Source organism: Lepus europaeus, chromosome 20 (assembly GCF_033115175.1).
Source record: "Lepus europaeus isolate LE1 chromosome 20, mLepTim1.pri, whole genome shotgun sequence".
NCBI lineage: Eukaryota > Metazoa > Chordata > Mammalia > Lagomorpha > Leporidae > Lepus > Lepus europaeus.
Genome location: NC_084846.1, coordinates 37,590,347 through 37,617,454, shown reverse-complemented (window position 1 = coordinate 37,617,454; position 27,108 = coordinate 37,590,347). Strand labels below are relative to the sequence as shown.

General features: G+C 41.7%; 1 protein-coding gene across 1 annotated transcript in view; it reads left to right on the top strand.

Moving 5' to 3' along the window:
- The window catches only part of DPY19L1 (dpy-19 like C-mannosyltransferase 1), a 105,381-nt gene that overhangs the window by 30,351 nt on the left and 47,922 nt on the right, over positions 1-27,108 (top strand). Inside the window, exon 7 of the mRNA XM_062179273.1 lies at positions 16,020-16,077. Within this exon, the coding sequence (XP_062035257.1) occupies positions 16,020-16,077 (58 nt within the window). The remainder of the gene's footprint in view (positions 1-16,019; positions 16,078-27,108) is intronic.

Below are 27,108 nucleotides of genomic sequence, written 5' to 3'. Positions count from 1 at the left end.
TGAGTCATAGACTGTTTCTGGAGGCTGGTTCTTAAGATCCAGCATGTGAAAGCCTGTTCTGCTGGGAAGTTGAAACACAAGGCAGAGGTGGTCAGGTGGTTAGGGACTTCCCCTAAAGTTTCTTTTGGGGAAAATTCATGTATTCCATGGAAATGAAATTCTCTTATTGATAAATACAAGCCACTCTTGTGGTTAGACCCCAAGGGCAGATACAAGAAGGTAATACTAAACCTTTTATTCTTTGCAGTTTAGTTTGATTTTAATATTTTTCTGGAGTTTGGGGTTACCTCTAGCTAGGCTGTTGTGCATTGCTGAAGAAGAATATATTGGATGGTATATTTAGATATTAATTATTTACCCTTAGTCAGTGGTGCTCCAGTATTTGTTTTACAGTCAGCTCTGGAAAAAAATACATGCATACATACAGTTTATTATAAATTCCACTGATATAAAGAAGGTGTACAAATATAATGAATTTTGTAAATAGGGTGTGTTTCTTTCTCTTTTGGAAGTAGCACACCAAAAATACTCTGACTAGCTTGAATGAAAGAGTGAGTGCAATACTGGGTTCCAGGGGTCTGTGGAAGCAGAATCGTGAAACCAAAGTATGTGGGCCTGCTGAAAACCCTACGTGAGAATGTGAAATCTCCCGTAACCCAGGAGGCCTGCTCTCTCTGTGTCATGCTGTCCTTCACCTTTGGCTTCCTTTCAGTTTCAAGGTCAGATTTGGTTACTAGAACCTAGTAACTGGGGTTGGCAACTAAGAGAGACAGACACACAGAAACCTGGGATCTGAGGCAGAGGGGAAAGTGACACCAAGAAGTCTAGGCTGAGGTCCATAAGAGGACCCTGCCCAAGGCCTCAGCTAGATACCAAGGAGTCACAGTGCAGGGTGAGAGTGCAGATCTGTGAAGCATGGCCAGCATTGGGTGTGCACCAGCTTTGGCATTGGGAAGGGCAGCTTCCTCTGTGGCCTGCCAGCAAAGCCTTGTCTGTGGCTTGGCCTGAGAAATCACATGCAGGGTTTAAACAGCAGCTCCACTTGTTAGGACATCAGTGAACAGGATCGTGAGTCGGTCCTGGGCTAAATGTAATGCAGTCAGTGAGGACATCTGGCAGAAATGTAGAGTGGCCCAGGGACTGCGTGTCCTGCAGGAATGCTGTCAGGGGAAGGCACCACCGTGTCTGAAGTCACACTGTACCCTGGCTCTCAGGAGTACCTCAGCGGAGAACAACTTCTGTGCACGGAATGAGTGTCTTTAGCTGATAGTAGTAGTAAGGCGTGGAGGAGCAAAAATAAGACAAACACAAGAATCTGTGTTTCGTCCAGGCTCCTCTGCATGTTGTCTTGGGCACAAGTTGGCACCTGGTGGGACGGTCTGCCTTCTGGATTTCTGCCTGCATCTGCCGTCTTGGTGGTTTCTTTCACTGTTCCATTTGGATTTGCTCCTTGGCTTCCTGTTGGACCTTCTGTGCCGTGTCTTGTTTATTCCTCTTAATTGGCTATTTTCTCACTTTGACAGAGCATCTTCTAGCAGTTGTTGAGAGTGGATATATGGGAGGCAGATGTTTATGAAACTTTGCATATTTGAAAATGTTTTTATTTTGTCTTTATATCTCATTTTTTTTTTAAAGATGCTATTTATTTACTTGAGAGGTAGAGTTACATACAGTGAGAGAGAGAGACAGCTTCTATCTGCTGGTTCATTCCCCAAATGGCCTCAATGGCTGGAGCTGGGCTAATCCGAAGCCAGGAACCAGAAGCTTCCTCTGGGCCTCCCATGAAGGTGTAGGGGCCCAAATGCTTGGGCCATCTTCCACTGCCTTCCCAGGCCATAGCAGAGAGCTGGATGGAAAGAAGAGCAGTGCCCACATGGGATGCTGGCCCAGAGTGTGGAGAACCCTCATTGCTTGTTTTGCTCTAGATTTGTGACATTGTCCTTGAGAAGTTTGAAAGCATTGTACTATTGTTGACTTGCTTCTAAGTCACTCGGATTCCTAAACTTTTATGTACCCTTTCCTCTCCTTCCTCTCTGTGGATGATTATAGAATCTTCTCTTTGTTTCTGTGATCCTGAAATTTTTTCTTTTTTTTTAAAGATTTATTTTATTTATTTAAAAGACAGAGTTAGAGAGGTGGAGGCAGAGAGAGAGGTCTTCCATCCGCTGGTTCACTCCCCAGATGGTTGCAATGGCTGGAGCTGCGCCCATCTGAAGCCAGGAGCCAGGAGCTTCTTCCAGGTCTCCCACGCGGGTGCAGGGCTCAAGGACTTGGGCCATCTTCTGCTTTCCCAGGCTATAGCAGAGAGCTGGATTGGAAGAGGAGCAGCCTGGACTAGAACTGGCACCCATATGGGATGCTGGCACTTAGGCCAGGGCTTTAATCCACTGTGCCACAGTGCCAGCCCCAGTCCTGAAATTTCACAACAATATGTCATGGTGTACATCTGCTTTCATCTGTTACCTTGGGTATTTGGTGGATTGTTTCATTTTTACAATTTATACCTTTAATTTCTGAGAAATTTTCTTCAGTGATTTCTTTGTCTTTCTCTGTTTTCTCTTTAAAAATTTTTATTATTTGGATGTTCATTTCCCACTGCTTTCGTTTTCACATTTTTTTGTTGTTTCTTTTTAATCTCTTTGGCTTTTTTTACATTTTAAATTTTATCAGTCTTAATTTTCCAAACCCTCTACTACTGTTTTCACTTTTGTTTTCATACTTTGAATTTCTGAGATTTGTTGCCTAATCATTCATTTTTTAAAGTTTTGTCTTATTTCATGCATTTCAGTATATTTTCTTTCTGAGGATTTTAATGGTTTCTTTTTTTTCTCCTTGAATAAGTTCAGCGTCTTGGCTTGCTCCTCTAATATCTTTCATCTCCACCTTCCCTGTTAGAAGCTTTCCTTAGATATCTAGCAATCCTAGGCTGTCAAGATTATGACTCGAGGACAAAAAAGCTGTATGGAAGCTCTGAGGTGTGGATGGAACCTGTTAACGTTGAGTTTTTGTGTAATTTGAATAAATGATGTGAGAAGAGCTTATTAGGGGTGACTGTCAGCTCTTTGGTTTTGCCTTTAGATATAAAAGAAAATATAATGCAGCATATGTCTTTCAGAGTTGTAACAAAAAACATTTTATCAAGTTAACTGACATGGTTATAGCATAATATTTTTATTTTAGTTATTTTAGATTTATTTTATTTATTTGAAAGACAGAGTTACAGAGAGAGGTAGAGGCAGAGAGAGAGGTCTTCCATCCGCTGGTTCACTCCCCAGATGGCCGCAACAGCCGGAGCTGTGCTGATCCAAAGCCAGGAGCCAGGAGCTTCTTCTGTGTCTCCCATGTGGGTGCAGGGTTCCAAGGACTTGAGCCATCCTCTACTGCTATCCTAGGCCACAGCAGAGAGCTGGATTGGAAGAGGAGCAGCCGGGACTAGAACCGGCACCCATATGGCCAGGGCTTTAACCCACTGCACCACAGTGCTGCCTATTGAATAATTTTAAGAAGTTATTTGATGAGGCTGACAGTGTAGCAAAGCAGGTTAAGCCTCTGCCTGCAACTGCAGCATCCCATATGGGTGCTGGTTTGAGTGAGACATGGTTGTTCTGCCTCTGACCCAGCTACCTGCTAATGTGCCTGGGAAAGCAGTGACGATGGCCCAAGTCCTTGAGCCCCAGCACCCCCAAGGGAGACCCAGATGAAGCTTCTAGCTCCTGGCTTAGGCCTGGCCCAGACCCGGCTACTGTGCCTATTTGAGAAGTGAACCAGTGGATGGAAGATTTTTCTCTCCGTCTCCTCCTCTCTCGGTCTCTCCCCTTCTCTCTGTAACTCTTTCAAATAAATAAAAAACTAAGAAAAAAAGTTATTTGGTAAGAGGGAGAAGATGTAAGTTTAGGAGACACTATCTTCTCTATAGATTAGAAAGCACCCAGAAGATTGGTTGCCTTCAACTGTTTTTGATTGAATGAATTCATAATTATTGAAACAAACTTCACTCATGATTGCCAAATAAGAAAGGCATATCAAGGCTGGTGTTCTGGTGTAGCTGGTAAAGGCCTTACCTGAGACACCTCCATCCCATATCTGGTTCAAGCCCTGGCTGCCCTGTTTCCAATCTAGCTCCCTGCTAAAGCGCCTGGGAAAGCATCCCATATGGACACCGGTTCAAGTCCAAGTTGCTCTACGCCCAATCCAACTCTCTGCTATGGCCTGGTAAAGTAGAAGATGGCCCAAGTGCATGGGCCCCTGCACCCACATAGGAAACCCAGAAGAAGCTCCTAGCTTAGGCCTCGCCCAGCCCTGGCCATTGGAGCCATTTGGGGAGTGAACCAGCAAAGGGAAGATACATCTCTCTCTCTCCCCCCTTCTCCACCTTTCCTCCTCTCTCCCAACCCCCTCTCCCCACCTCCCTCTGTAATTCTGCCTTTCAAATTAATTAATTAATTAATTACAAAGCACAACAAAAAACGTTATCTATCATATAAACCTTAGTAGAATTTACCAATTTAGGATATCTTTCCAAGGGGGCTCATGCTGAAGCTTTCGCTCAGCAGATTCCAGTATATACTTAAGTCTATTTTGTATTGAAAAATACGTATTTAACATTTGTGTGTGGAGCTCTAGTGTAAGCTCTTTACAGTCTTAAACTCATTTAATCCTGTGGTAATCCTGTGCAATGCCATCTTATAGATGAGGAAACTGAAGCCCAGGAGCCGGAAATAACTGTCTCACGATCACAGATCGCAGAGCTAGCTCGTCAGCTGCCAGTTGGGATTTGTGGCCGTGGGGTTGGTGGGACTACATTTTAAATGTTCTTTCCATAGTAGTGAAATCAGCTGCAGCTTTATTAATTTCTATTTAGAGACCCTGAGTGAAAAAGGCCCTGTTTATTCCATTTCCAAAGAGAATGGCCATTTATTTTTTAGTAAAAAATGTTTCACGTGAAATAGTTTCAAAATAGTTTCACTTAGGCGGATCCACACTTCCTGCTCTTTTCTGCACTAATTCAGCATCCCAAGGTTCTGAGTTCTGAGAACTGTTCTTAGGCTAATTTGTATTGTCCCTTTCAGGTTGATATGTAGATGTGTATTATTGCCCTTCCTCAGAATCTTATTTTGTTCCAGTTTTAGGTATCCTACATGTGTTTTTATAGCCATTCGAATGTTTTCTCATCAGTAAATTTTTCTTAGAGTCATTTTATTGACATTCTAACTACCGTGCAGATTTGGAAGGAAATGTGACACGCTGTGTGTGACCCTTTTGTTTCCTTTATGTCTGCGTATGCAACTGTACATTTCTCTTGATGATTCATCCCCCATGTATACTTTAGCTCATAACTCCATAGTTTTGGATGGTTCAGCAGTTTTTGGTTGCTTCCATTTGTTTTTTTGGAAAATTTCTCTCTTAATGAGTTCCAAGACAAAGTTCATTGTTTTATTTCTTCTGGTGGTGAAGAACACTTTTTTTAAATATTAGTTGGAATATTTTTATGATTTTCTTTCTCAGAGTCATATGTCTAACAAATATCAGAAAGTCCCCAAATAAGTTTATCGAATATCTTTCTAGTTATGTACTGTACCCCTGGATATGCTATTTATTGCAGGCTGAATTTCCTTTATCTACAGTGCTTGAGAATAGAGGTGTTTTGAATTTCCTTTTTTTGGATTTGGAATACTCATGCTCATGGATTTCAGAATTTTTTGCACTGAGGCAAACTTATTTTTTTTAAAGATTTATTTATTTATTTGAAAGTCAGAGTTACACAGAGAGAGGAGAGGCAGAGAGAGAGAGAGAGAGAGAGGTCTTCCATCCGATGGTTCACTCCCCAATTGGCCGCAACGGCCGGGCCGGAGCTGCGCTGATCTAAAGCCAGAAGCTTCCTCCAGGTCTCCCACGTGGGTGCAGGGGCCCAAGGACTTGGGCCATTTTCTGCTGCTATCCCAGGCCATAGCAGAGAGCTGGATCGGAAGTGGAGCAGCCGGGTCTTGAACTGGTGCCCATATGGGATGTCAGTGCTTCAGGCCAGGGCGTTAACCCACTGCGCCACAGCGCTGGCCCCAAACTTAATTTTTAATTTAATTTTTCATGAACTTGTTGAAGTACCCTCACATTTACATATCATCATGAGATATCTTGGGGATGATACCAAGTCAAAACACAATTTGTTTGTGTTTCATATACCTTATACACATTGACTGAAGATAATTTTCTGCAGTATTTTAAATTTGTGCACAAAACAGTGTGTACATTGAGCCATCAGACTTGTGACATTTGGTGCTAAACACATTTCATATTTTAGAACATTTCAGATTTCAGATTTTCAGATAAGAACATTGAACCCACAGTATTTTTTTTTTTTTTTTTTTGAGTTAATAGTTAAGAGGTAGAGTTACAGACAGAGAGAGGGAGAGAGAGATAGGTCTTCCATCTGCTGGTTCACTTCCCAAGTGGCTGCAACAAGTGAGCTGAGCCAGGAGCTTCCTCCAGGATTTCTAGTACAGGGGCCTAAGCACTTGGGCCATGTTCCATTGCTTTTCCAGGCTCTCAGCAGAGAGCTGGATCAGAAGTAGAGCAGCCAGAACTTGAACCAGTGCCCATATGGGATCCCAGCAGAGGCTTAACCCACTGTACCACAGCACCGGACCCTCAGCAATTCTAATGTGTAAACCAGTACATATGACTCACTGCTGTCTCGAGTAATATAAATAATTGTTTCTTTGGTAACTTTAACTTTGTCCTGTAGTTAATAATTGCCTAATATTTTGTTTCCTTTAGTTTCCAATATATTAACTAGTCCTTCTCTAGATCTGCAACTGAATGGAAAGCAGTTATTATTTCCATTGTCAGATGTGTGAAGTCCGCATTCCAGTTCTCCCACCCCTCAGACTGCCCCTCTCTGCTTGCCACAGCCGAGGCCGCTCCTCTCTGTTCCCTGCACTTTGTTCACCACTCCCTTCCTGAGCAGTCCTAGGCTTCCTTTTTGGGTGGGAGTGTGGCTGCTGGGGCCCTGAGTTGTATCTTTGTTGTTTATTCCTTCAGTTTGGTGGTTTTCATCGTCAGGTAGCTCCCAAGAAAGAGCACATGGAGGTAATTTTGAAGTACTTGTGTCTTGTGTGTTTGACCATTATTTTACTTTTTTATTTAACTACTATTTTTGATTGGTTATAGACTTATTTCTACTGAGACTTTTGAAGACTTCATTCCACTGACTTCTAAGATTCAGTGTGACTGTTCAAAAGCCTGGCCCTATCTGCCTCAGTTCCTCTTGTATGTGGCTTGTTATCTTCCAGGGACAGCTTTTATGTTCACCTTTGTATTGTTATGTCCTGAAAGACCATGATGTGGCAGATGCTGCTGCTTTTCACTGGGTACTTTGGGCTCTGTCTACCTGGGCTTTGACATTCTTCAGTTTGGAGGAATACATTTTAGCACTATTATTTCATTGATGACTTTTTTCTTAATTTTTCTCTTTTTTCTTGCAGTTTTATTGTTTGCATACTGGAATTCTTACATCCAAATCTACTTTTCTTAGTTTTTTTTTTCCCTGTTACGTTTTTCTCTGTTACATTTTATTGTTGTTTCTGTGAGATTTCCAACTTCCCTAAAGAATCTTGGGTTTGACTTTTTCTTTGGTTTTTGCATTGTCTCTGCCACCTCCAGCTCCCCCTTACATTTGTGTTAGCGCCTGTTTTTCACGTTGAAAACCCGCCAGCAGGTTGGTGACCCTTGGCTCTTTTATTTTGTAGAACAAGAGCTTATAAAAGCTGGTTGTGAGGTTGTAGTGCCCCACTGACAGTGGGTTTGATTACAGAATGATCAGACTGTACGTGGCTCAGCCGGGGAGGCCCAGCTTTGGTCTTCTAGCCCTTCCTTTCACAGCCTCAGCAGCCTCTGCACGTAACCGGCGGAGTTCAGGCACAGCTGATTGCCAAACTGGTAGCTGCGCAGAGTTCTGCTCCCTCACTTTTATGCATAGGGCTTGTGTGCGCTCTCACCTAGGCACAGTCAGGTTTCCCTGTTCCTGCTTTTCATTCCCTCTTGCAGTGAGGTGTGGCTGGCTTTTTGAAGAGAGCTTCTTAGGATATTTTTCATGAAGTTCTGTATTGAGTGCCTGCTGCTCAGTATCCCTGTGACCACCCTGCCCCACCCCTTCACTTCCTCCTCTTGAATGTTTACTCTTGTCTGTCTACTCCGTTCTCCATGGCTTCTCAGGTCTTGTGAGGAAAGCCCGGCCATCCCCTGGACACAGCTGGTCAGCGCGAATGCTTCCTCCTCAGTGCAGAGCAGCCAGGCACACAGGACAGCACGTTCTCCTCTCTTCTCTTACCTTCTTGGGTCATTCATCAGCGGGTCAGAGTAGCTTCTTTGAAACCGGAGAGAATTTTCTAGCTACTTTATTTCTAGATGTGTTCTAGAAGCCCTGAGAGTCTGGAAGATTCATATGTATGTCAAACCCCACTTTTAATTTTACTGAATGTTCCCATTTACATTTCAAGTGAATAGTCATTTAAAGACTTTTTTTTGGCAAGAGGCAGAAATACAGACAGAGTCAGGGAGAGAGAGAGAGAGAGAGAGAACAAGAAAGAGGATGTAAGAGAGAGTGTTCTTGTCTGTTGTTTTACTCCTCACATGCCTGCAGTGGCCAGAGCTTGGCTGGGCCAAAGCCAGGAGCTGGGAAATACAATTTGGGTCTCCCACATGGGTGGCAGGGACTCAGCTAATTGAGCCATCACCCCTTCCCTTCCAGGTTCTGCATTAACAAGAAGCTGTAATTGGGAACCATTGCTAGGAGTTGAACCAAGGGATATAGGGCTCTTAACTTTTTAGGCAGCTCAACCCCTAGGCCAAATGCCTGCTTGCATTGTTAACATAACCGATTTTCCTATTTTCTCTCCTCATGATCCGACCCAAGTTACCCAGGAAGCACTCAGTATGCTTTTTAGTCTCTGTTATAGAATAAAATAGCTTTTTAAATCAATTCTTTACTCCTCCACTGCCCCACCCCTACATGTTTTTAGGAAAAGTTAAATATATACTTTATACTAATTTTGCTTCCATTGTTTTATCTATTTTCTTGTTCTAACTTTGCTAAAAAAAATACTAAGCATTTGTGTTTATATAGGCTGGCTTTTTGGCTAAAAATGTGTCATAAGTAGGCTGTGAATTACACCATCTCAAACTTTTTCAGCTACAGATTTTTTTGAATGTTCTCTGTTAACTTGGCCTGTTAACATGTCTTTTATCAAACCCACTTGGTCTAACAGTTGTATATGAATATTTAAGAGATAAGTATTTCTCTTTAGTATGCACAAATTGATGAAAGTTATTGGTTGAAAATATTGGCACCCTTTCTTCAAAACCTGCTCCTTCTGTGTCCTCTGTATCTCAGTTTGCGGCCCTCTGTCCACGCGAATGCTCCGGTCTTGACTGCTGGGAGCTGCTGTGGCTTTCCTCTTCCCTTACTTCTGCTGTCCAAGCGTACACAGCATCCTGTTGCTGTCCCTCTTCGGAATATCCCTGGCATCCTTCTGCTTCTCACTCTGCCATCACTGTCCCCCGAGGACACTCAGTGTTCTATTACTGGCTTTGCCTTAGCTCCACCACCAGCCTTGCTCTCCTGCAGGCTGTGTTTTGCACACTGCAGTCCAGGTAGTCTTTTCATTGGAGGGAAAGCAGTGAAGGGAATCGGGAGATACACGCAGGGCCAGATTCTGTGAGGCATCGTGATTTGGCCCTGTGAGGTTTACCTGCATGGTGGTGGCTTGGTTGGATTCATTTAGCCTTCAGGATTGCACTAGCTGCAGTGGCAGGGTGGAGGAGGATGGCAGTCTGGGCTGGCGTGTGGGAGCACAGGAAGGAGTTGTGAGGGGGGCTCCAGGGAAGCATCTTCCCCAGGAGAGTGCTGGTTCCAGCAGGAGGAGCAGGAAGCGTGTGGGAAGAGACCCCGGGTGCGGGGAAGTAGTTGTTCAGCCATTGAGTGAATGCTGTGGAGAGCACCGTGGGAAGGCCGGGATGGCTGAGCAGAGCAGAGGCTGGGTCGGAGCTGAAGCTCCACTGAGCACAGGTGCTGGTGAGAGCAGAAGCCCACATCTGGGCCAGGGACCCAGGGCAACAGGGAGATGCACTGTGGTGTGTTTTACTGTGGGCTCCACAGCAGTCTGAACGGGCAGAATGGGATTTATGATTCTGTTGGGCCTCCAGGTAGGTAGCTTTTGATTTTCTGCCATGGGCAAGGTTTGGTACTAGACCTGTGGCAGCATCCATAATGAACTGGAAGTTCATAACCCACTAAATAAAATACTCTTTTGTTTAGTGTGTCAGACAATGAGTTAAGTTAAAGCCATTAAATAGTTTCTTAAGTAGAGCACTTTTCTCCCTCTTTCCTCGCTGTACTATCCCTTACCTTAGTGCACCAGAGACTCCCCACCTGTCAGTATGGGGGAAGGGTCTCAGCTTTGAGATACAGGCTCAGAGAGAGAGGAGCACTTTTTTTTTTTTTTTTTTTTAATTTGACAGGCAGAGTTAGACAGTGAGAGAGAGAGAGACAGAGAGAAAGGTCTTCCTTCCTTTGGTTTACTCCCCAAATGGCTGCTACGGCCGGAGCTATGCCGATCCAAAGCCAGGAGCCAGGTGCTTCTTCCCGGTCTCCCTTGTGGATGCAGGGGCCCAAGCACCTGGGCCATCCTCCACTGCCTTCCTGGGCCACAGCAGAGAGCTGGACTGGAAGAGGAGCAACCGGGACTAGAACCCGGTGCCCACATGGGATGCCGGCGCCACAGGCAGAAGATTAACCAAGTGAGCCACGGCGCCGGCCCCAGGGTCTCAGCTTTGAACCAGGCCTGGTTCGCATTTCTCCATCAGGCTAGCAAGGTGCCAGTGCCTTCAATGCCAGACTCGAGACTAGAAGTTCTCTTGATTCATTTATTTCCAAGTTATTCTTTTTCTGGTTCTCAAGTATTTATACAAATAACAAGCAAACTCAACTCTAAGAGTTATTTAATATAATTTTAAATGAATTATGATTGCTTTTTTTCTTGTAAAGTTGAACTTTATGTTTCATCATTTTTTGCATATAGAGATAAAAATCTTACTTATGAAACCTACTAAAATTTGATGACTGATTTAAATCTATTCAACTTTAGGATATAGGAAAGAGGAGAATTACAGGATTATTTAATATCAGAATGAGAAAAGTATTCTTTAGATCTTTTTGAGTTTTTTTTTTAATACTGCCTCCTTTTATGTCTAAGGAAATTAAAGCTCAAAAGGTGAAATATATGAATATATGTGGTAAATGTTTAGCAAGATTAGAATGTTTGAAAATTTGCATGATAGGAGCTTTTATGTTTCACAATTGATGGTAATATTACAGAAGAGACTTCTTTTTTTAACCACTAGGGAATGCTGAAATATCAACTGATCGCCTGTAATGGAAAAAAAAAAAAAAAAACAATTAAACCAGTTTAAAGTATTCTGCTTACTGCATCTTTTCTGCTTAGCAAAATAAAATGACTTAGGTGGTAGTTTCTTTGAATTGAGGTGGGAGGGAGGTAGATGTTAGGGATGCTATTTTAGATTTATGGCAAGTCACATCATTTCATAGTGATTGTAACTCATTGTAGATAAGCACACTTTGTTCTTCCTTCCCAGCTTTTGTGGGGCATGAAATTGTACCAGGAAACTTGCTTCCTGGTTAACTTAGGCAAAGCTGAGTCTATATTTATGTAAGATGTTGGTCCATAACCTGTGTTTGTATAATTTGGTGGAAAGGCAGTGTTGCTGCATTGGTTCTGTCTTCAGGAAAATGTCTACCCTCACAGCTCCAGGGTTGAATGGTGATTGAGGTGTAGGATTTTGTAGGCAAACCTCACTCTGTGTAATTTGTTGGGAATTCATATTTGTGGCTTTTCTCTCCTCTCTCTATCTTTATTCTGCCATTTAATAAATTGAAGTTACAAGGGCAGACAAGCCTAGCTGTTGAGACCCTGGTTAAGATGCCTGTGTCCTACATCGAAGTACCCAGATTTAAAACTTGGCTCCAGCCATTGACTATAGCCTTTTGCTAGTGCTGACCCTGGAAGGCAGCAGTAATTGGATTCCTGACACCCACATGGGAGACCTACACTGAGTTCCCAGTTCCTAGCTTTGGCCCAAACCCACCCTAGGCCCAATCATGATGGACATTTGTTGAGTGAACCAGCAAATGGGTTCTGTGTGTGTGTGTGTGCACGTGCGCCAAATAAATCAGTCAGTATCTAACAAAAATTAAGGATATGGAATTTCAGTTTTGATCTCATTTTGTTCTGGGGAACATTTAATAGGAAATTTTACTTTAAATTCCCAAAACTTTCTCTTCTTCCATGTTTCTTGGGTTTTAGGTTGCCATGGACTGTAGTCACAGAGTGAGGGGTCTTGTCTCACTCATCTTTGCAGCTAGATGATAAAGGGACTTAAGAAAACATATCCTCTGTATATCTCAAAATCTTTGCAAATTCACAAAATCGAGCTTGTCTATTAACTCCTTCAAATCCTTGGTGTGTTTCCTTTAGCTTACATGACCTGTCAGGTTCTGAAAATAATAAAATGTTCTATTGTGATCAGATTGCATTTCTAGAAGTTTTAGCGTTAGGTACTTGATTACTATATTTCTTGTTCATAAAATTTTTATTTAAAGAAATATAACTAGAATTGAATAAATGGAGAGACATATACTATGCCACTGAATAGGCAATATTATTCTGCTATAATCTTTCCCAAATTATATGTAAATTGAATGTCATTTCTAATGAGAAACCCAACATTCCTTTTTCAAAGGGGATATTCGTTAAGGTATTATGTGTTAAAAATACTTTGATGACAATTACCTAGAAAAATAAGAGTAGTTGGAGGTGGGGAACTAACTTTATCATGTTCTAAAATTGTGATAATGCTACAGTAATAAAAATAGTATGATACTAGAAAGTACAGAATTAAATCAGTGGACTGGAATTGAGTACAATCTGGTATTGTAAGAAATTAATATATAAGCTGAATTTCATTTCACTGGGAAAAGATCTGTTTATTTGATAAGTGGTTTTACTCTAATTGTTATTTCAAAAAGAACAAAATTGAGCTTTACCAGATGAAAGATGTAAGTTGACAGTGTAATGATACTAAAAGACATTTTAGGAGGCTATGTAAGTTTGAAATGGGCAAGATCTCACAGGTAAGACAGAAAGTACAGAAGAAACAAAGGAAAATATCGACATACTTAACTACATAAAATTTAAAATTCTTTCTGGTAAAATACACCATATATTATATCAAAATACTTTGTCTCACGTATGACAACCAAAGGTTTGATAAGCCTGATGTTTAAATAACAAAACAGTCCAATAGAAAGATAGACAAGAATGTAAGAGAAGTAAGTTTTCACATACCTAAAGGACAAAATTTAAAGGGTTTAGGAGCTGGAACAGAGAGTTAAAGCCATAGCCTGCAGCACTAGCATCACATATGGGAGCTGGTTCGAGTCCTGGCTGTTCCACTTCTGGTCCAGCTCCCTGCTAATATGCCTGGGAAAGCAGCAGAGGATGGCCTAAGTGCTTGGGCCCCTACACCCACATAGGAGACCCAGAAGAAGCTTCTGGCTCCTGGCTCCTGGCTTTGGCCTTGCCAAGCCATGGTCATTGTGGCCATTTGGGAAATGAATCAGCAGATGGAAGATCTCTGTCTCTCCTTCACTCTCTTTGTAGCTCTGCCTTTTTTTTTTTTTTTTTTTTAAGATTTTTATTTATTTATTTGAGAGGTAGAGTTACAGACAGTGAGAGGGAGAGAGAGAGAGAGAAAGGTTTTCCCTCCATTGGTTCACTCCCCAAATGGCCGCAATGGCTGGAACTGCGCCGATCTGAAGCCAGGAGCCGGGAGCCTCCTCTGGGTCTCCCACGTGGGTGCAGGGGCCCAAGGACTTGGGCCATCCTCCACCACTTTCCCAGGCCATAGCAGAGAGCTGGATTGGAAGAGGATTAGCTGGGACTCAAACCAGTGCCCATATGGGATGCTGGCACCACAGGCGGAGGATTAACCTGTTTTGCCACAGCACCAGCCCTGTAGCGCTGCCTTTTAAAGAAATAAGTCTTTTTTAAAAAAACAGGAAAGGGTTGAAAAGCATCAGATACTACGTCAGTGATAGAGAAAAGGACTCCTCACACACTGTGGTGGAGTTGGGGTCTGGTGCAGTGCTTCCTGACATAGGTCACTTCTTTGACTTGAGTGTCTCATAGTTAGGCTTGTCCTTTGGAAATAAAAGTACCAGTATGGACAGTAATAAGGAAAGGGCTGAACAAATGGGAGTACATTGGTGCAGTGCAGTATTTGACATCTATAATGGAATACTTTAGCTTGGATAATAGATTAATTATTTACAAAAGGAACAAGTTTCATAAAGTTGTTGATAGTATGATTGCATTAAAATGTATAACTAAAAGGTTTGGAAGGATGGACACACAAAAATGTCGCTGATTATCCTAGATAAAGAGAAGTGGAGGAAAGTAGTAAAGAGGAAGTCATTACTATTAGAAAATTCTGTTCTTTGTGTCCTATAAGAATACATTCAGAATACTCAAATTTATCTATTTGTTGTGTCAAACCCTTTGCTCTGTCTTAACCCCTTTAATTGAAATCACTTTTGATGATGCCTGGCGTTCACCTGTTTGCCTTTCTTTTGAAGATGCTGTAGGCCTCTGAGGAGAGAACCCTGACCTCCACTCTTGGCCTTTGTTATTTCTGAGCTCTTTCATTGGTCCCTCTTACTTCTCTGATCTGTCACTTCGGCCAGGTTCTAGCCAGTATTCTGTTTCTTTGTCCCTTTGCATTTCATTTGTGCCACTCCAGGCTGACAATTGATGGAGAAAAGCCATCATCCTGTAATTAGTGACCCACTGAATTTGTGTCCCAGCCTTCACAGCTCCTTTACAGATGGCTCAGTAACCTTCTGTTTTCCCTGGAGACTTCCCTTCTTAGGTAGAAGTAGTATCTCGGAGTGAACACTGCCACCTTTTTGTTCTAGAGGCAAGTGGCTGTGGTTCCGACTCTGCAGGAAAAACCGGAACTCCAAAAACTTCTGGCCAGCAAACATGCCATCTTCCTCTTCCCCTTTTGCTAAGGCTGACAGGCCGCCTGCTCTGGGGGTTGCAGCCTTGCATATCTCCTTGTCCTTTTCTCCTTCATACATCCCTAGTAGTATGTACAGTGCCTTCATCATCCGGTTCTTTGTTAGCTCTTTGACGTCTTTGTGTTGTACACATACTTACCTTTGGATTGAAAGAAGGAAAGGTATGTGGGTAGAATAATAAGAAAGCAGCAGTGAGTTAAAGATTAAGAGGACTTCAAGAATAAAGATGAAAGGAACAGTGGGACAAACCTAAAAACCCAGAGGAAAGTAGGGAACACATTTCACTGTGCTCAGAGCAAATGATGGTTTAGAACTGCCAGACTATTCCTTGGCTAGAGTTGCAAACCTGGTTGACATATTGAATATAGACCAATGGTAAAGCCTGTATTTGTAAGTTAGTGTTTGCCAAGCATTTTCTGTAGTGTCCAAGTACAGGCAGAAGGTGTGGTGTTTCCCAGCTGTATGACCCTTTGGGAGTCCTGTTTTGCCTTCATCCTCACCCATTTCCCTAATGAATATCGGGTATTCCAGGGAAGGTGATTTGAGAAATGCTGAAGGACACAACCGGATTGTGGTACTGAAGACAAAAAGAGAAAAGGGCAGTTAGGTTGTATGATTCGCAGTAACATGACTACTAGAATTTTCTGTCCCCTTTCAGTTGATTTTCTGAGTCTGTACATTTTGAAGAAGGCAAGCTAACAATATTTTGGAGGGAGTAAATTATTTTCTGAATAAGCATAGGAGAGTTCTAGTGTAGCTGAAACTATTTGTAGTCCTAGAAAGCTTTAAGATTGTGTTACTTTACGGTTTTAGCAGATTGCCATGAATTCCCATTATTTGAGTTGCACTTTCTTGACCTCTTTTTCAGCGGCAGCCGGTTAGGAGGCCTGGTCACAGTGTTGTGCTTCTTTTTCAATCATGGGGAGGTAAGTAGTTGCAGTTATTTTCAGAATGACTCCTGGAAATACATGTTCCTTCTTAAATTTAATTTCAGTCTACAATGGCTTTCCTTAAATATTGGATATTACTGTTTTGATTCAAAATTTAAATACTAAATTAACTTTTCATGACTATTTCATGATCATTATATCTCCTATATGATATATCTCTTAGAGGTTTGAAGAAATAGTGGGTCTATATCAATTTTTTAATTATCTTTTTTTAAAAAAGATTTATTTACTTATTTGAAAGGTGGAGTTACAGAGGCAGAGGCAGAGAGAAAGAGAGAGAGGTCTTCTATCTGTTGGTTTACTCTCCAAATGACTACAACAGCTGGAGCTGGGCTGATCTGAAGGCAGGAGCCTGGAGCTTCTTCCAGGTCTCTCATGTGGATTCAGGGACCCAAGCACTTGGGCCATCTTCTACTGCTTTCCCAAGCCATAGCAGAGAGCTGGATCAGAAGTGAAGCAGCTAGGGCTTGAACTGGTGCCCATATGAGATTTTGGCACTGCAAGCGGCGGCTTTACCCTCTATGCCACAGTGCAGGCCCCCAATTTTTTATTTTGAAAACTATGAAAGCCATGCTCTTAGAATATTAGAAATAAGCCAACGATAGATAATATTTTAACTGCCTCGTGTGGGGATAACTTTGTTATAGGAGTTATACACCAAGTTCTTACTGTAATGTATTAGCCAAATGTGCTTTGTAAAATACTTAATTATACCTGCAAATTTGCAAGTATCCAAGGCTTTTTAACGAGAACAGCATTGTAAAGAATATAGACTCTGGATCTAGGATTCTTGGATTTAAATCCTGGCTCTGGCATTTAGTGGCCATGTGAACTGAGCAAATCATTTCATCTCTCTGTGCCTGGTTTCCTCATTGTGAATGGGTACAGCGATGTTACCCATCTCACAGGGTAATTGCAGAGATTAAATGAATTTATATGTGTAAAGTGCCTAGAGCAATGTTTGAAATACGGTGATTGCAATGTAATTGTTAGCTTGTATTATTAATATTTTAATGTTATTACTAATTTAGTTCAGATTAAACTCTATAATAAATTGAAAGTGCCAACGAATTCCTTCTCCTAAATTAATCATAGTGGTAAATGAATTTCTAGTGATGTATCTCTGTCCAGATTTCTTTCATGGCAAGTTTAATATGAAGGAAAGAAAAGAAAGATGAGCCTGCTTTGAGTGACGTGACCTCGTCCTTTTGTGTGTTTATACACTCAGTGTCTGCAAGGTTTGAACACGCACATGTTATGAAGCTCTAAGAGCAGTTATAACCAAACTTAATGCAGAGTCAAATTTGAACTACTTTTTTAACCAGTAAGTTACTAATGTTTATTCAACTAATATGTACTTAGTATTTAGAATCACAGAATTGTAAAAGCTAGAATAGCCAGGTAGATTAGAATATTTGACTGATGATTGTAGCATGACATAATGATTAGTACAGTATGAGTTTTGAGCCAAAAAAGGAAAAAAGAGAGAGAAAGATTTTGCTTTTTCTTGACTGTGGATGCTGTACATTTTGATAGTGTGGCCCATGAAACATGTTGACCTATTGTCAGATTCTTGTGAGAATGACCTGAGAAATGGGAAATAACTGCTTCCTAGTGAAAGAAAGGAGCATTGCATAACAACAGCGTGTTGGAGAAGAGGGATTATTGAAATTTTTAGAGCCAAGACACAGTTAGAAAGATCACTGTTAAGTCAAAGATCTGTTGTGTTATACTTAGTGTATACTAAAGGTTGTTAATTCCTGATCTCATATTTTCCTTATAATTTTGATCATCTTATAGTGTGAATATCATTCCTTACAAGGGAATCAGGCAATTTATGTGATTTTTTTTCATGCTCATGGAATTTCTTTTTAATACTTTTCAGCTATTCTGTATGTTTAAACATGCTTAGACATCACTCTTAGGAAAAAAGTAAATTAGCATTAGAATTATAATTTCAGTCAAGTAGATAATTGTCTTTATTGTAACTGTAGCTTTGGGGTAGCAAGGGGCTGGCTCTGTGGTATAGTGGGTAAAGCCTCCTTCTGCAGTGCCAGCATCCCATATGGGTGCCTGCTCAAGTTCTGGCTGTTCCTCCTCTGATCCAGCTCTCTGCTATGGCCTGAGAAAGCAATGGAAGATCACCCAAGTCCTTGGGCCTCTGCACCCACATGGGAGACCCGGAAGAAGCTCCTGGCTCCTGGCTTGGGATTGGCCCAGCTCTGGCTATTGTGGCCATTTGGAGAGTGAACCAGCAGATGTCTGTCCCTCTCTCTGTAACTCTACCTCTCAAGTAAATAAATAAATAAATAAATCTTTAAAAATTAAAATAAAATTTGAGAGCATAAACTGCTGTTTATGTTTAAATATAGGTGAGGACTCAAGAATGGAAGTCTTTTATTAAAATTTTATGTCTTATGGTTTTCAGATTATGAGATTTTTTTTCTTGTTTTTAAAAATGCTGTCTAAAGTATAGAATCTTTATATGAGGAAAAGCATCTACTCTGATGGTATCTGTTCATGCATTTGGAGAACTTTGTGGAGCATTGCTCACTGGAATTACTACTTGATCACTAATTGATACCTTACTGTCTTGGAAGAATTACTTTCATCAAAGGAGTGAGCGATTTATGTGCCAAAAAATCATTGTTGTTTGTTCTTTGCACTTATGTTCCACTTAAATTAGTTTTCTTTTTTTTTTGACAGGCAGAGTGGATAGTGAGAGAGAGAGAGAGACAAAGAGAAAGGTCTTCCTTTTTGCCGTTGGTTCACCCTCCAATGGCCGCTGCGGCTGGCGCATCACGCTGATCCGAAGCCAGGAGCCAGGTGCTTCTCCTGGTCTCCCATGTGGGTGCAGGGCCCAAGCACTTGGGCCATCTTCCACTGCTTTCTCAGGCCATAGCAGAGAGCTGGCCTGGAAGAGGGGCAACCGGGATAGAATCCGGCACCCCAACCGGGACTAGAACCCGGTGTGCCGGCGCCGCAAGGTGGAGGATTAGCCTGTTAAGCCACGGCACCGGCCTAAATTAGTTTTTTTTCTCTGTACTAGACTATAAGACAGTGTAGGGTGTACTTTTAAAATTATTTTCCCTCAGATGGTTTTATCAGGAAAGATTTATACCCTAACAAAAGAACTATAATATGTGTAGTGTGAATTGGTTAATCAAATTATGTGCTAAACAGCAATTTAAAACCTTCAAATCTGGGACCAGCGTTGTGGCATAGTGGGTAAAGCTGTCACTGGTGATACTGGCATCCCACATGGACTCCAGTTGGTGTCCCAGCTGCTCTGCTTGCAATCCAGCTCCCTGCTAATGGCCTGGGAAAAGTAGTGAAAGATGGCTCAGGTACCTGGACCCCTACCACCCATTTGGGAGACCTGGATGAAGCTCCTGGCTCTTGGCTTCTGCCTGGCCCAGCCCTGGCCACTGTGGCCACCTGGGGAGTGAACCAGTAGATGAAGATTCTCTCTCTCTCTCTCTCTCTCTCTCTCTCTCTCTGTACCTCACTCTCTCTAACTCTGACTTTCAAAATAAATACATAAATCTTAAACAAACAAAAAAACCAAAACTAGGCTGGCACCGTGGAGCAGCAGGTTAAAGCCTTGGCCTGAAGCACTGGCATCCTATATGGGCTATGATTCTAGTCCCAGCTGCTCCTCTTCTGATCCAGCTCTCTGCTATGGCCTGGGAAAGCAGTAGAAGATGGCCCAAGGACCTTCCTTGGGCCCCTGAACCCACATGGGAGATCCAGAAGAAACTCTTGGCTCCTGGCTTCAGATGGGCGCAGCTCCAGCTGTTGTAGCCATCTGGGGAGTGAACCAGCGGATGGAAGACCTCGCTCTGTCTCTACCTCTTTCTGTAACTCTTTCAAATAAATAAAATAAATATTTAAAAAAAAAAAAACCTTCAAATCTGAAGTACATGAAAATTCAATAAAGGGGCCATTAATTGGTCATGATAATTAGATCAATAATATCAAGTTTATACACTTGATAATAAAATAACATTATTTTCATTTGCCAAGCTTCTTTATTTTAATTCTGTCACTATTGAGAATTATTGCTAAAATAATGAAAGCTAACAATTTTGCTCACTCTTGAAAATGCATCCATGTAAGATAAGGTGCATGTACCCTGGCTTGGTATTCTGAGAGTTGTAGAGTGCAGATGGAAACCATTCACGTGAGTATAAAGAAACCCCTAAATATATTTTTCCTCTAATTTTTGAGTGTTAATAATCCATTTTTCTGAAATAGTATCATTTAGTTTTATCATAATAAGAATTTTAAAAAGTTGCCATGCATGATTTATATTTTACATAAAATATGTTCTTATATATAAAGATATAAACACCTAAAGAAGAAATCCTTTACTTACAATGAAAAAAACTTTTAAAAAATTAATTCAAAGTAAATGAAAAGATTGCCTTTGGGGTTATATCTATCTAATATTCTTGACTCATATTAATTTTTTTAAAAAAATAAGTAATTTGGGGCCAGTGCTGTAGTATAGCGGGTATAGCCGCTGCCTACAGTGTTGGCATCTTTTATGGACACTGGTTCGAGTGCCAGCTGCTCCACTTCTGATCAGCTCTCTGCTATGGGCTGGGAAAGCAGTGGAAGATGGCCCAAGTTCTTGAGCTCCTGTATTCATATGAGAGATCTAGAAGAAGCTCCTGGCTCCTGACTTTGGATCTGTCCAGCTCCAGCTGTTTGGGGAGTGAACCAGCCAATGGAACCTCTCCCTCGCCCTCGCCCCCCCCCCCCTCTGGCTTTCCAAAAATAAATAAATCTTTTAAAAAAAAAAAGAAAATGGAAATTAAAAGTTAAATTTATTTTTAAAAGTTTATTTATTTTTACTTATTTGAAAGGCAGAGTAAGAAGACAGATAGAACTTCCATCTGCTGGTTCACTCCCCAAATGCCTGTAACAGCTGGAGTGGGCCAGGCTGAAAGCAGGAGCCAGGAACTCCCAGTTCTTCCATGTGCGTGACAGGTCCCTAAGTCCTTGAGACATCATCTGCCACCTACCAGAAAGCTGGATTGGAAGCAGGGGTGGGAATATCTCAGGCAAACTGATATGGGCTGCAGGTATGCCAAGCAGCAGCTTAACCCACAGAACCACAACACCCACCCTGTAAGTTTACTTTGATGTAAAAAAAGATTGAAATTCATGCATAGTTTTTTCATAATGTCCATTTGGCATGAACTTTTTTTGAAATTCCTTTGTATTCATGTCAAAAGAATCAGTCAAGCTAATTAACATACCTATTACCTTACCAACTTTGGTATACATCCTGGAGTGGGATAGGTCACTCGAACTTAGTCTTTCAGTCTACCTGAAACTGTGCACCCTGTGATTAACACCTCCCCTTCCTTTCTCTATACCTCCCCCTTCCCAATCTCTGGCACCACGTTCTCCTCTCTTTCTGAGGGTGTTTTCAATTCCACACATCAGTGAGGTTGTACAGTGTTTGTCTTTCTATGCCTGGCTTCCAGTTCGCATTAGATCCTCTAGTCCCATCCAGGTTACCACGAATCAGAGATTTTTTTTCCTATGTAAAGGTTGTGTAGTATACCATTAAGTATATTTGCCTTTTTCTCTTTATCCTTTTAGTCATTGCTAGACACTTAGTTTGCTTCCATATCTTGGCTATTGTGATCAACGCGTAAATGAATGTGTGACTGAAGATAACTTTTCAACATACCAATTTCAGTTCTTCTAGGTATATGCCCAGACTTACATATTATTTCTTCCTTTCTTTCCAGTGATGGCAAATTTTGGCCAGAACACCTACTCTGGGTCTTCTGTTTATCCAGCTCAGATAAAATGACATAGGCTGAGTGTTGTATTCCAGAAATTTTTGCTACTTAGGATGTGTCAGTGAGTAAAACAGACCCCTGACCTTGGGGACAGTCTTCTGCCCAAGGTGGGAGAGAAACTGGCCCTTTTGAGCAGTAACAAGAAGGTCCTTGTAGGAACAGAGAATAATAGATTAGGTCAGGCAGATAATAAAGGGAGGAGGGCTAAGTAAGGAGCGGATTCTAGTCCTTGTGGATCATTGTAACATTTATTTAGTGAAGCTGGCACTGTGGCATAGAAGGCCAAGCCTTTGCTCGCAATGTCAGCATCTAATGTGGGCACCAGTTCATGTCCTGGCCCAGCTCCCTGCACCTGGGAAAGCAGCTGGAGATGGCCAAGTACTTGGGCCCCTGCACCCATGTAGGAGACCCAGAGAAGCTCCTATCATTGGCCTGGCCCAGCTCCAGCCATTGCGGCCATTTGGGCAGTGAACCAGTGGATGGAGGACCTCTCTGTCTTAGTCTGTCTCTCTGTCTCCCTGCCTTTCAAATAAATAGATCTTTTTTTAAAAAATGGAAAAGATGGCTGGCTCCGTGGCTCACTAGGCTAATCCTCCGCCTGTGGCACTGGCACCCCGGGTTCTAGTCCCAGTCGGGGTGCTGGATTCTGTCCCGGTTGCCCCTCTTCCAGTCCAGCTCTCTGCTGTGGCCCGGGAGTGCAGTGGAGGATGGCCGAAGTGTTTGCGCCCTGCACTGCCAGGAGAAGCACCTGGCTCCAGGCTTTGGGTCAGCGCGGTGCGCCAGCCGCAGCACGCTGGCCACAGCGGCCATTGTGGGGTGAACCAAGGGCAAAGGAAGACCTTTCTCTCTCTCTCTCTCACTGTCCACTCTGCTGTCAAAGAAAAAAAAAAAATAGAAAAGATGCATTTAGAGCAGCCAGCCACTGAAGGAGCAAGAGAATGAAATAATTTATTTTTATGTTAATTTGTAAAATAGTATAAATACAAGATGTATTACTTATTCAGGCTATTGATTGGTGTGTCCATGGATTTGTGGCCCTTTATTAAACTTGGGGAAACTCCAGAAGTTTTAAAAAAGAAAGGATACTTTGGATTGAATCTGCTGATACAGATTTGAAAACTAGTCTGTGGTGTAGAAGAAAACTAGGCTGTGATGTCCTTCATGACCTGTCACTTCTGGATTCTAGTCTTGCTTCGCAGCTCTCTCCAGGCTGGCTTTGTTTCAGTCCCACTGGCCCGCCTTCCTCCAGTTCCTAGAAAAGACCATTCCTTTTCCTTCCTCAGGGCCTTTGCACTTGCTGTGTCCTAGGCCTTTTTCCTACTCCCTTGACACCCCACACCGACACACACCTCCTACCTGGTGCCTAATTAAACCCTAGTTATCCTTAATAAATGGACATTTCAGTTAACATTTCCATGGTATTCTTTTCCTTCTGCAAATTTGTGTTTCCATCTTGCATAATTTCTCTTTGGATTTAAGAACTTTGTTTAGCAGTGTGGTGAAAATCTGCTGCCAAGAAATTCCCTTAGGTTTTGTCTGTCTAAAAAAAAAGTCTTTATTTTCTCATCATGTTTTGAAGTTTTTTTTTTTTTTCTGGATAATTTTAGATTTATAGCCTTATTTTTCAACACTTTAAAGATGCCATTCTGTTGTCTCTTGGCTATTGTTTAATAAGAAGTCAATCATTTTTATTACTGTACCCTGAATGTGTCTTTTCTCTGGTGGTTTGAAAATTCTCTTTTTATATTTGCTTTTATTAGTTTGATAGTGGTAAACCTAGATGCCCAGGTTTTTGTGTATCTCCTACTTGAGAGTCACTGAACAGCTTTGTTTAGTGGTTTGATTTTATTGTAAGTCAGTTTGTGGAAATTTTTAGCCAACATGTTCTCTTTGGGTATTTTTCTCTTCCGCACTCTCTCTCTCATTTCCCTTGGCCACTCTGATGACATATACGTTTTTGTTTGATGCTGTCTGTGAGTTTTTGATATCCTGCTTCCTTTTTTTTCTTCTTCATTTTTTTCTCTCAGTGCCTCCCAGAGTTCACTGGTACTTTATTCTTCACTCTGCCAAATCAGGCATGACTGTTCACTGTGTTTGTGGCTTTTCCAGATTCCAGTTTGTGTAGTTAGAAGTGTGTTTTCTACTGGTTCCAGCAGAGAACCTGGATTAGGCCGTTGTTCCCAGGTGTGAAGGCAGGACCAACAGCTATCTTCATCTAGATTTGAGCTGTACCTAGTTCCACTGCAAATCTTTTTTTTTTTCCTCTAAATATTTATTTATTTATTTGAAAGGCAGAGTTACAGAGAGGCAGGGGCAGAGAAAGAGAGAGAGGTTTTCCATCTGCTGGTTCACTCTCCAGATAGCTGCAACGGCTGGAGCTGCATCAATCCGAAGCCAGGAGCCAGGAGCTTCTTCCAATCTCCCAGGCAGGTGCAGGGGCCCAAACACTTGGGCCATCTTCTTCTGGTTTCCCAGACCACAGCAGAGACTGGATCAGAGGAGAAACAGCTGTGACTCAAACTGACATGCATACGGGATGCTGGCTGTACCCGCTATGCCACAGCGCTGGCCTCTTCCACTGCGAATCTTGTACTACAAAGGCAGTACAAGAAAAGCACATGTGTCTGTATGTTATTTTCCTCCATCTTTTTTATTTTGAAAAGTGTTAAGCCCACAGAGAAGTTCTAGGTTCATTTTTTCCTTTCCAATTTAAATATTTTGCTGCATTTGCTTTCTCTGTCTTATGTACACATTCTTCCGACTCATTTGAAAATGAGTTGCAGACATGATGGGCATGTCACCCCTAAATACCTCCTTACACATTTCATAAAAGTAAGGACATTCTCATATATAATCACAATAATTTGTATCATACTTAAGAAACTTACCACTGATAATTATACAATAATATTTTAATATATCTTTTATTTATTTATTTATTTATTTTTGACAGGCAGAGTGGATAGTGAGAGAGAGAGACAGAGAGAAAGGTCTTCCTGTGCCGTTGGTTCACCCTCCAATGGCTGCCACGGCCGGCACGCTGCGGCCGGCGCACCACGCTGATCCGAAGGCAGGAGCCAGGTGCTTCTCCTGGTCTCCCATGGGGTGCAGGGCCCAAGCACTTGGGCCATCCTCCACTGCACTCTCGGGCCACAGCAGAGAGCTGGCCTGGAAGAGGGGCAACCGGGACAGAATCCGGTGCCCCAACCAGGACTAGAACCCGGTGTGCCGGCACCGCAAGGCGGAGGATTAGCCTATTGAGCCACGGCGCCGGCCTATATCTTATATTTAGATTTCTAAAGTTGTCTCAGTAAATCCCTTTATGATTTGTCTTGGATCCAGAATCTGATTAAGGATACCACTTTGTATTTAGTTTTTATTTTATCTAGATCAGTTTATCTTGAACAGTTCCTGTTTAAAAATTTTTTTTCACATTTAAAATAAAATTTTACATCTGGGCGCATGGAAGGCCAGTTTGTTCCTATTAGCCATTTGAAGTTCCCTCATGTTGCATCTTCCAATCTAGATGCATCTCTTCATTTTTGTCTTTAAATTCTCTCAGCAGTGTTTTTTGTTTTGCCTGTGTTTGTTAGATGAACTCCAAGATAGCTTACATGTTTGTTTGTTTGTTTTTTTAATGGCATCATTCTCTGTCCTTGTGATGTCCTTGCAGCCTTTGAACATTTCCTTTTTGTCACAAAAAGTTGTTCCAGGATTGTCTTGAATACAGATATGGCATCAGCTATATAAGGAATTCTAGTCCTAGAAGTGGAAAAATAATATTTAGAGACCACAGTCTGGGTACTCACTGTGCTCATTGCTACTTGCATACAATGACTTTTAGCCCCCTTTCTGCGGAGAGCTAGAAAATGTATTTTATCCTCTGTCTGCCTGTTTACGAGGCAGAGAAGAGAAGTGGAGATAGTGCTCCGATCTGGTGACTTATTCCCCTAGTGCTCACAATGGCCATCTAGCAAGGGTTGAAACCTAGAGGCTGGAGCTCAATCCAGGTTTCCATGTGGGTGCAGGCACTCAGTTACTTGAACCATTATTGCTGATTCCCAGGGTCTGCATTAGCAGGAAGCTGGAATTAGGAGACAGAAGTGGGAATTAAACCCAGGCACTATGATAAGGCTGCAAGCATCCTCACCTGCCTCTTAACTGCTGGTACCAATGCCCATTCTCAGAAAGTGCACGTTTAAAATATCATTAATTCCTATTGATTCCTCCAGTTCTAATCCAATATCATAAGGTTCTTTTCTTCCTTTCCCTACTCCGTATTTATACCGCCCATCTTCACACATTTTAAGTAGATTTACTTACTTGCTTTATTGTATATCACAAATAGTTTTTTCAGAATTATTATACTAATACTATTTCCAATAATAAGCCTACCAAGTAAGGTTCAAGATTTCTTTGTAGGTCTTTTTTCCTAAGAGTATATTTTATTAAGGGAATAAAAAGTAACTTCAGTTGTTTTTTCTTTGTGTTAGCATTTTTGATGATGCACTTGAAACCATTTGTTTCAGTTTGTATTTATCCTGCCTTTTTATCTTGACTAATGTTTATGTTAGAGAGTTTCACAGAGTTTATTTGGAGTAGAAATCCCAAGAAGTATAATTTACAGTCACAGGGTGGAGGTGGTGGGGCCGATATTGATCACATCTCGTCAGATGTATTTTCCATTTTAAATGTGTCAGGAGTGATCAGATTCAAGTCTGCAATGCTGGCTAGAAGTGTGTAGATGCACTGTAGTGCTTTTCCAAGAAAGATGACTGTTCTCACAGAGGTTCTCTGTAAACTTAGGATAAGATGTACTGATATATTGGAAATTCAGAGAGAGAAAGATCTATGTTTCCTTTTGTGGAACCAGCAAACATTCTATTTAAAGATAGTAGAGCTTAATAATAGCAATTACATATCACTGAAACCTAAGACCTTGTGTGAGGCAAAATTGAATTATCAATTCAAATGGAAATATGTACCAGTATATGTTACAGAAACACCAGTATATCATAGTACAGAAATAGACAAAAACTCTAAGAAAGCAACCAAGTTTATGTGCCATCAAAGTGCAGTGCCATCAGCAGCACAAAAGCCCATACCAAGCTTAGGGTCTACCTAGACAATGAGATACCCTGAGCAGTAACATCAAGTAGAGATACTCAAGCCATAGCTGTTGTAC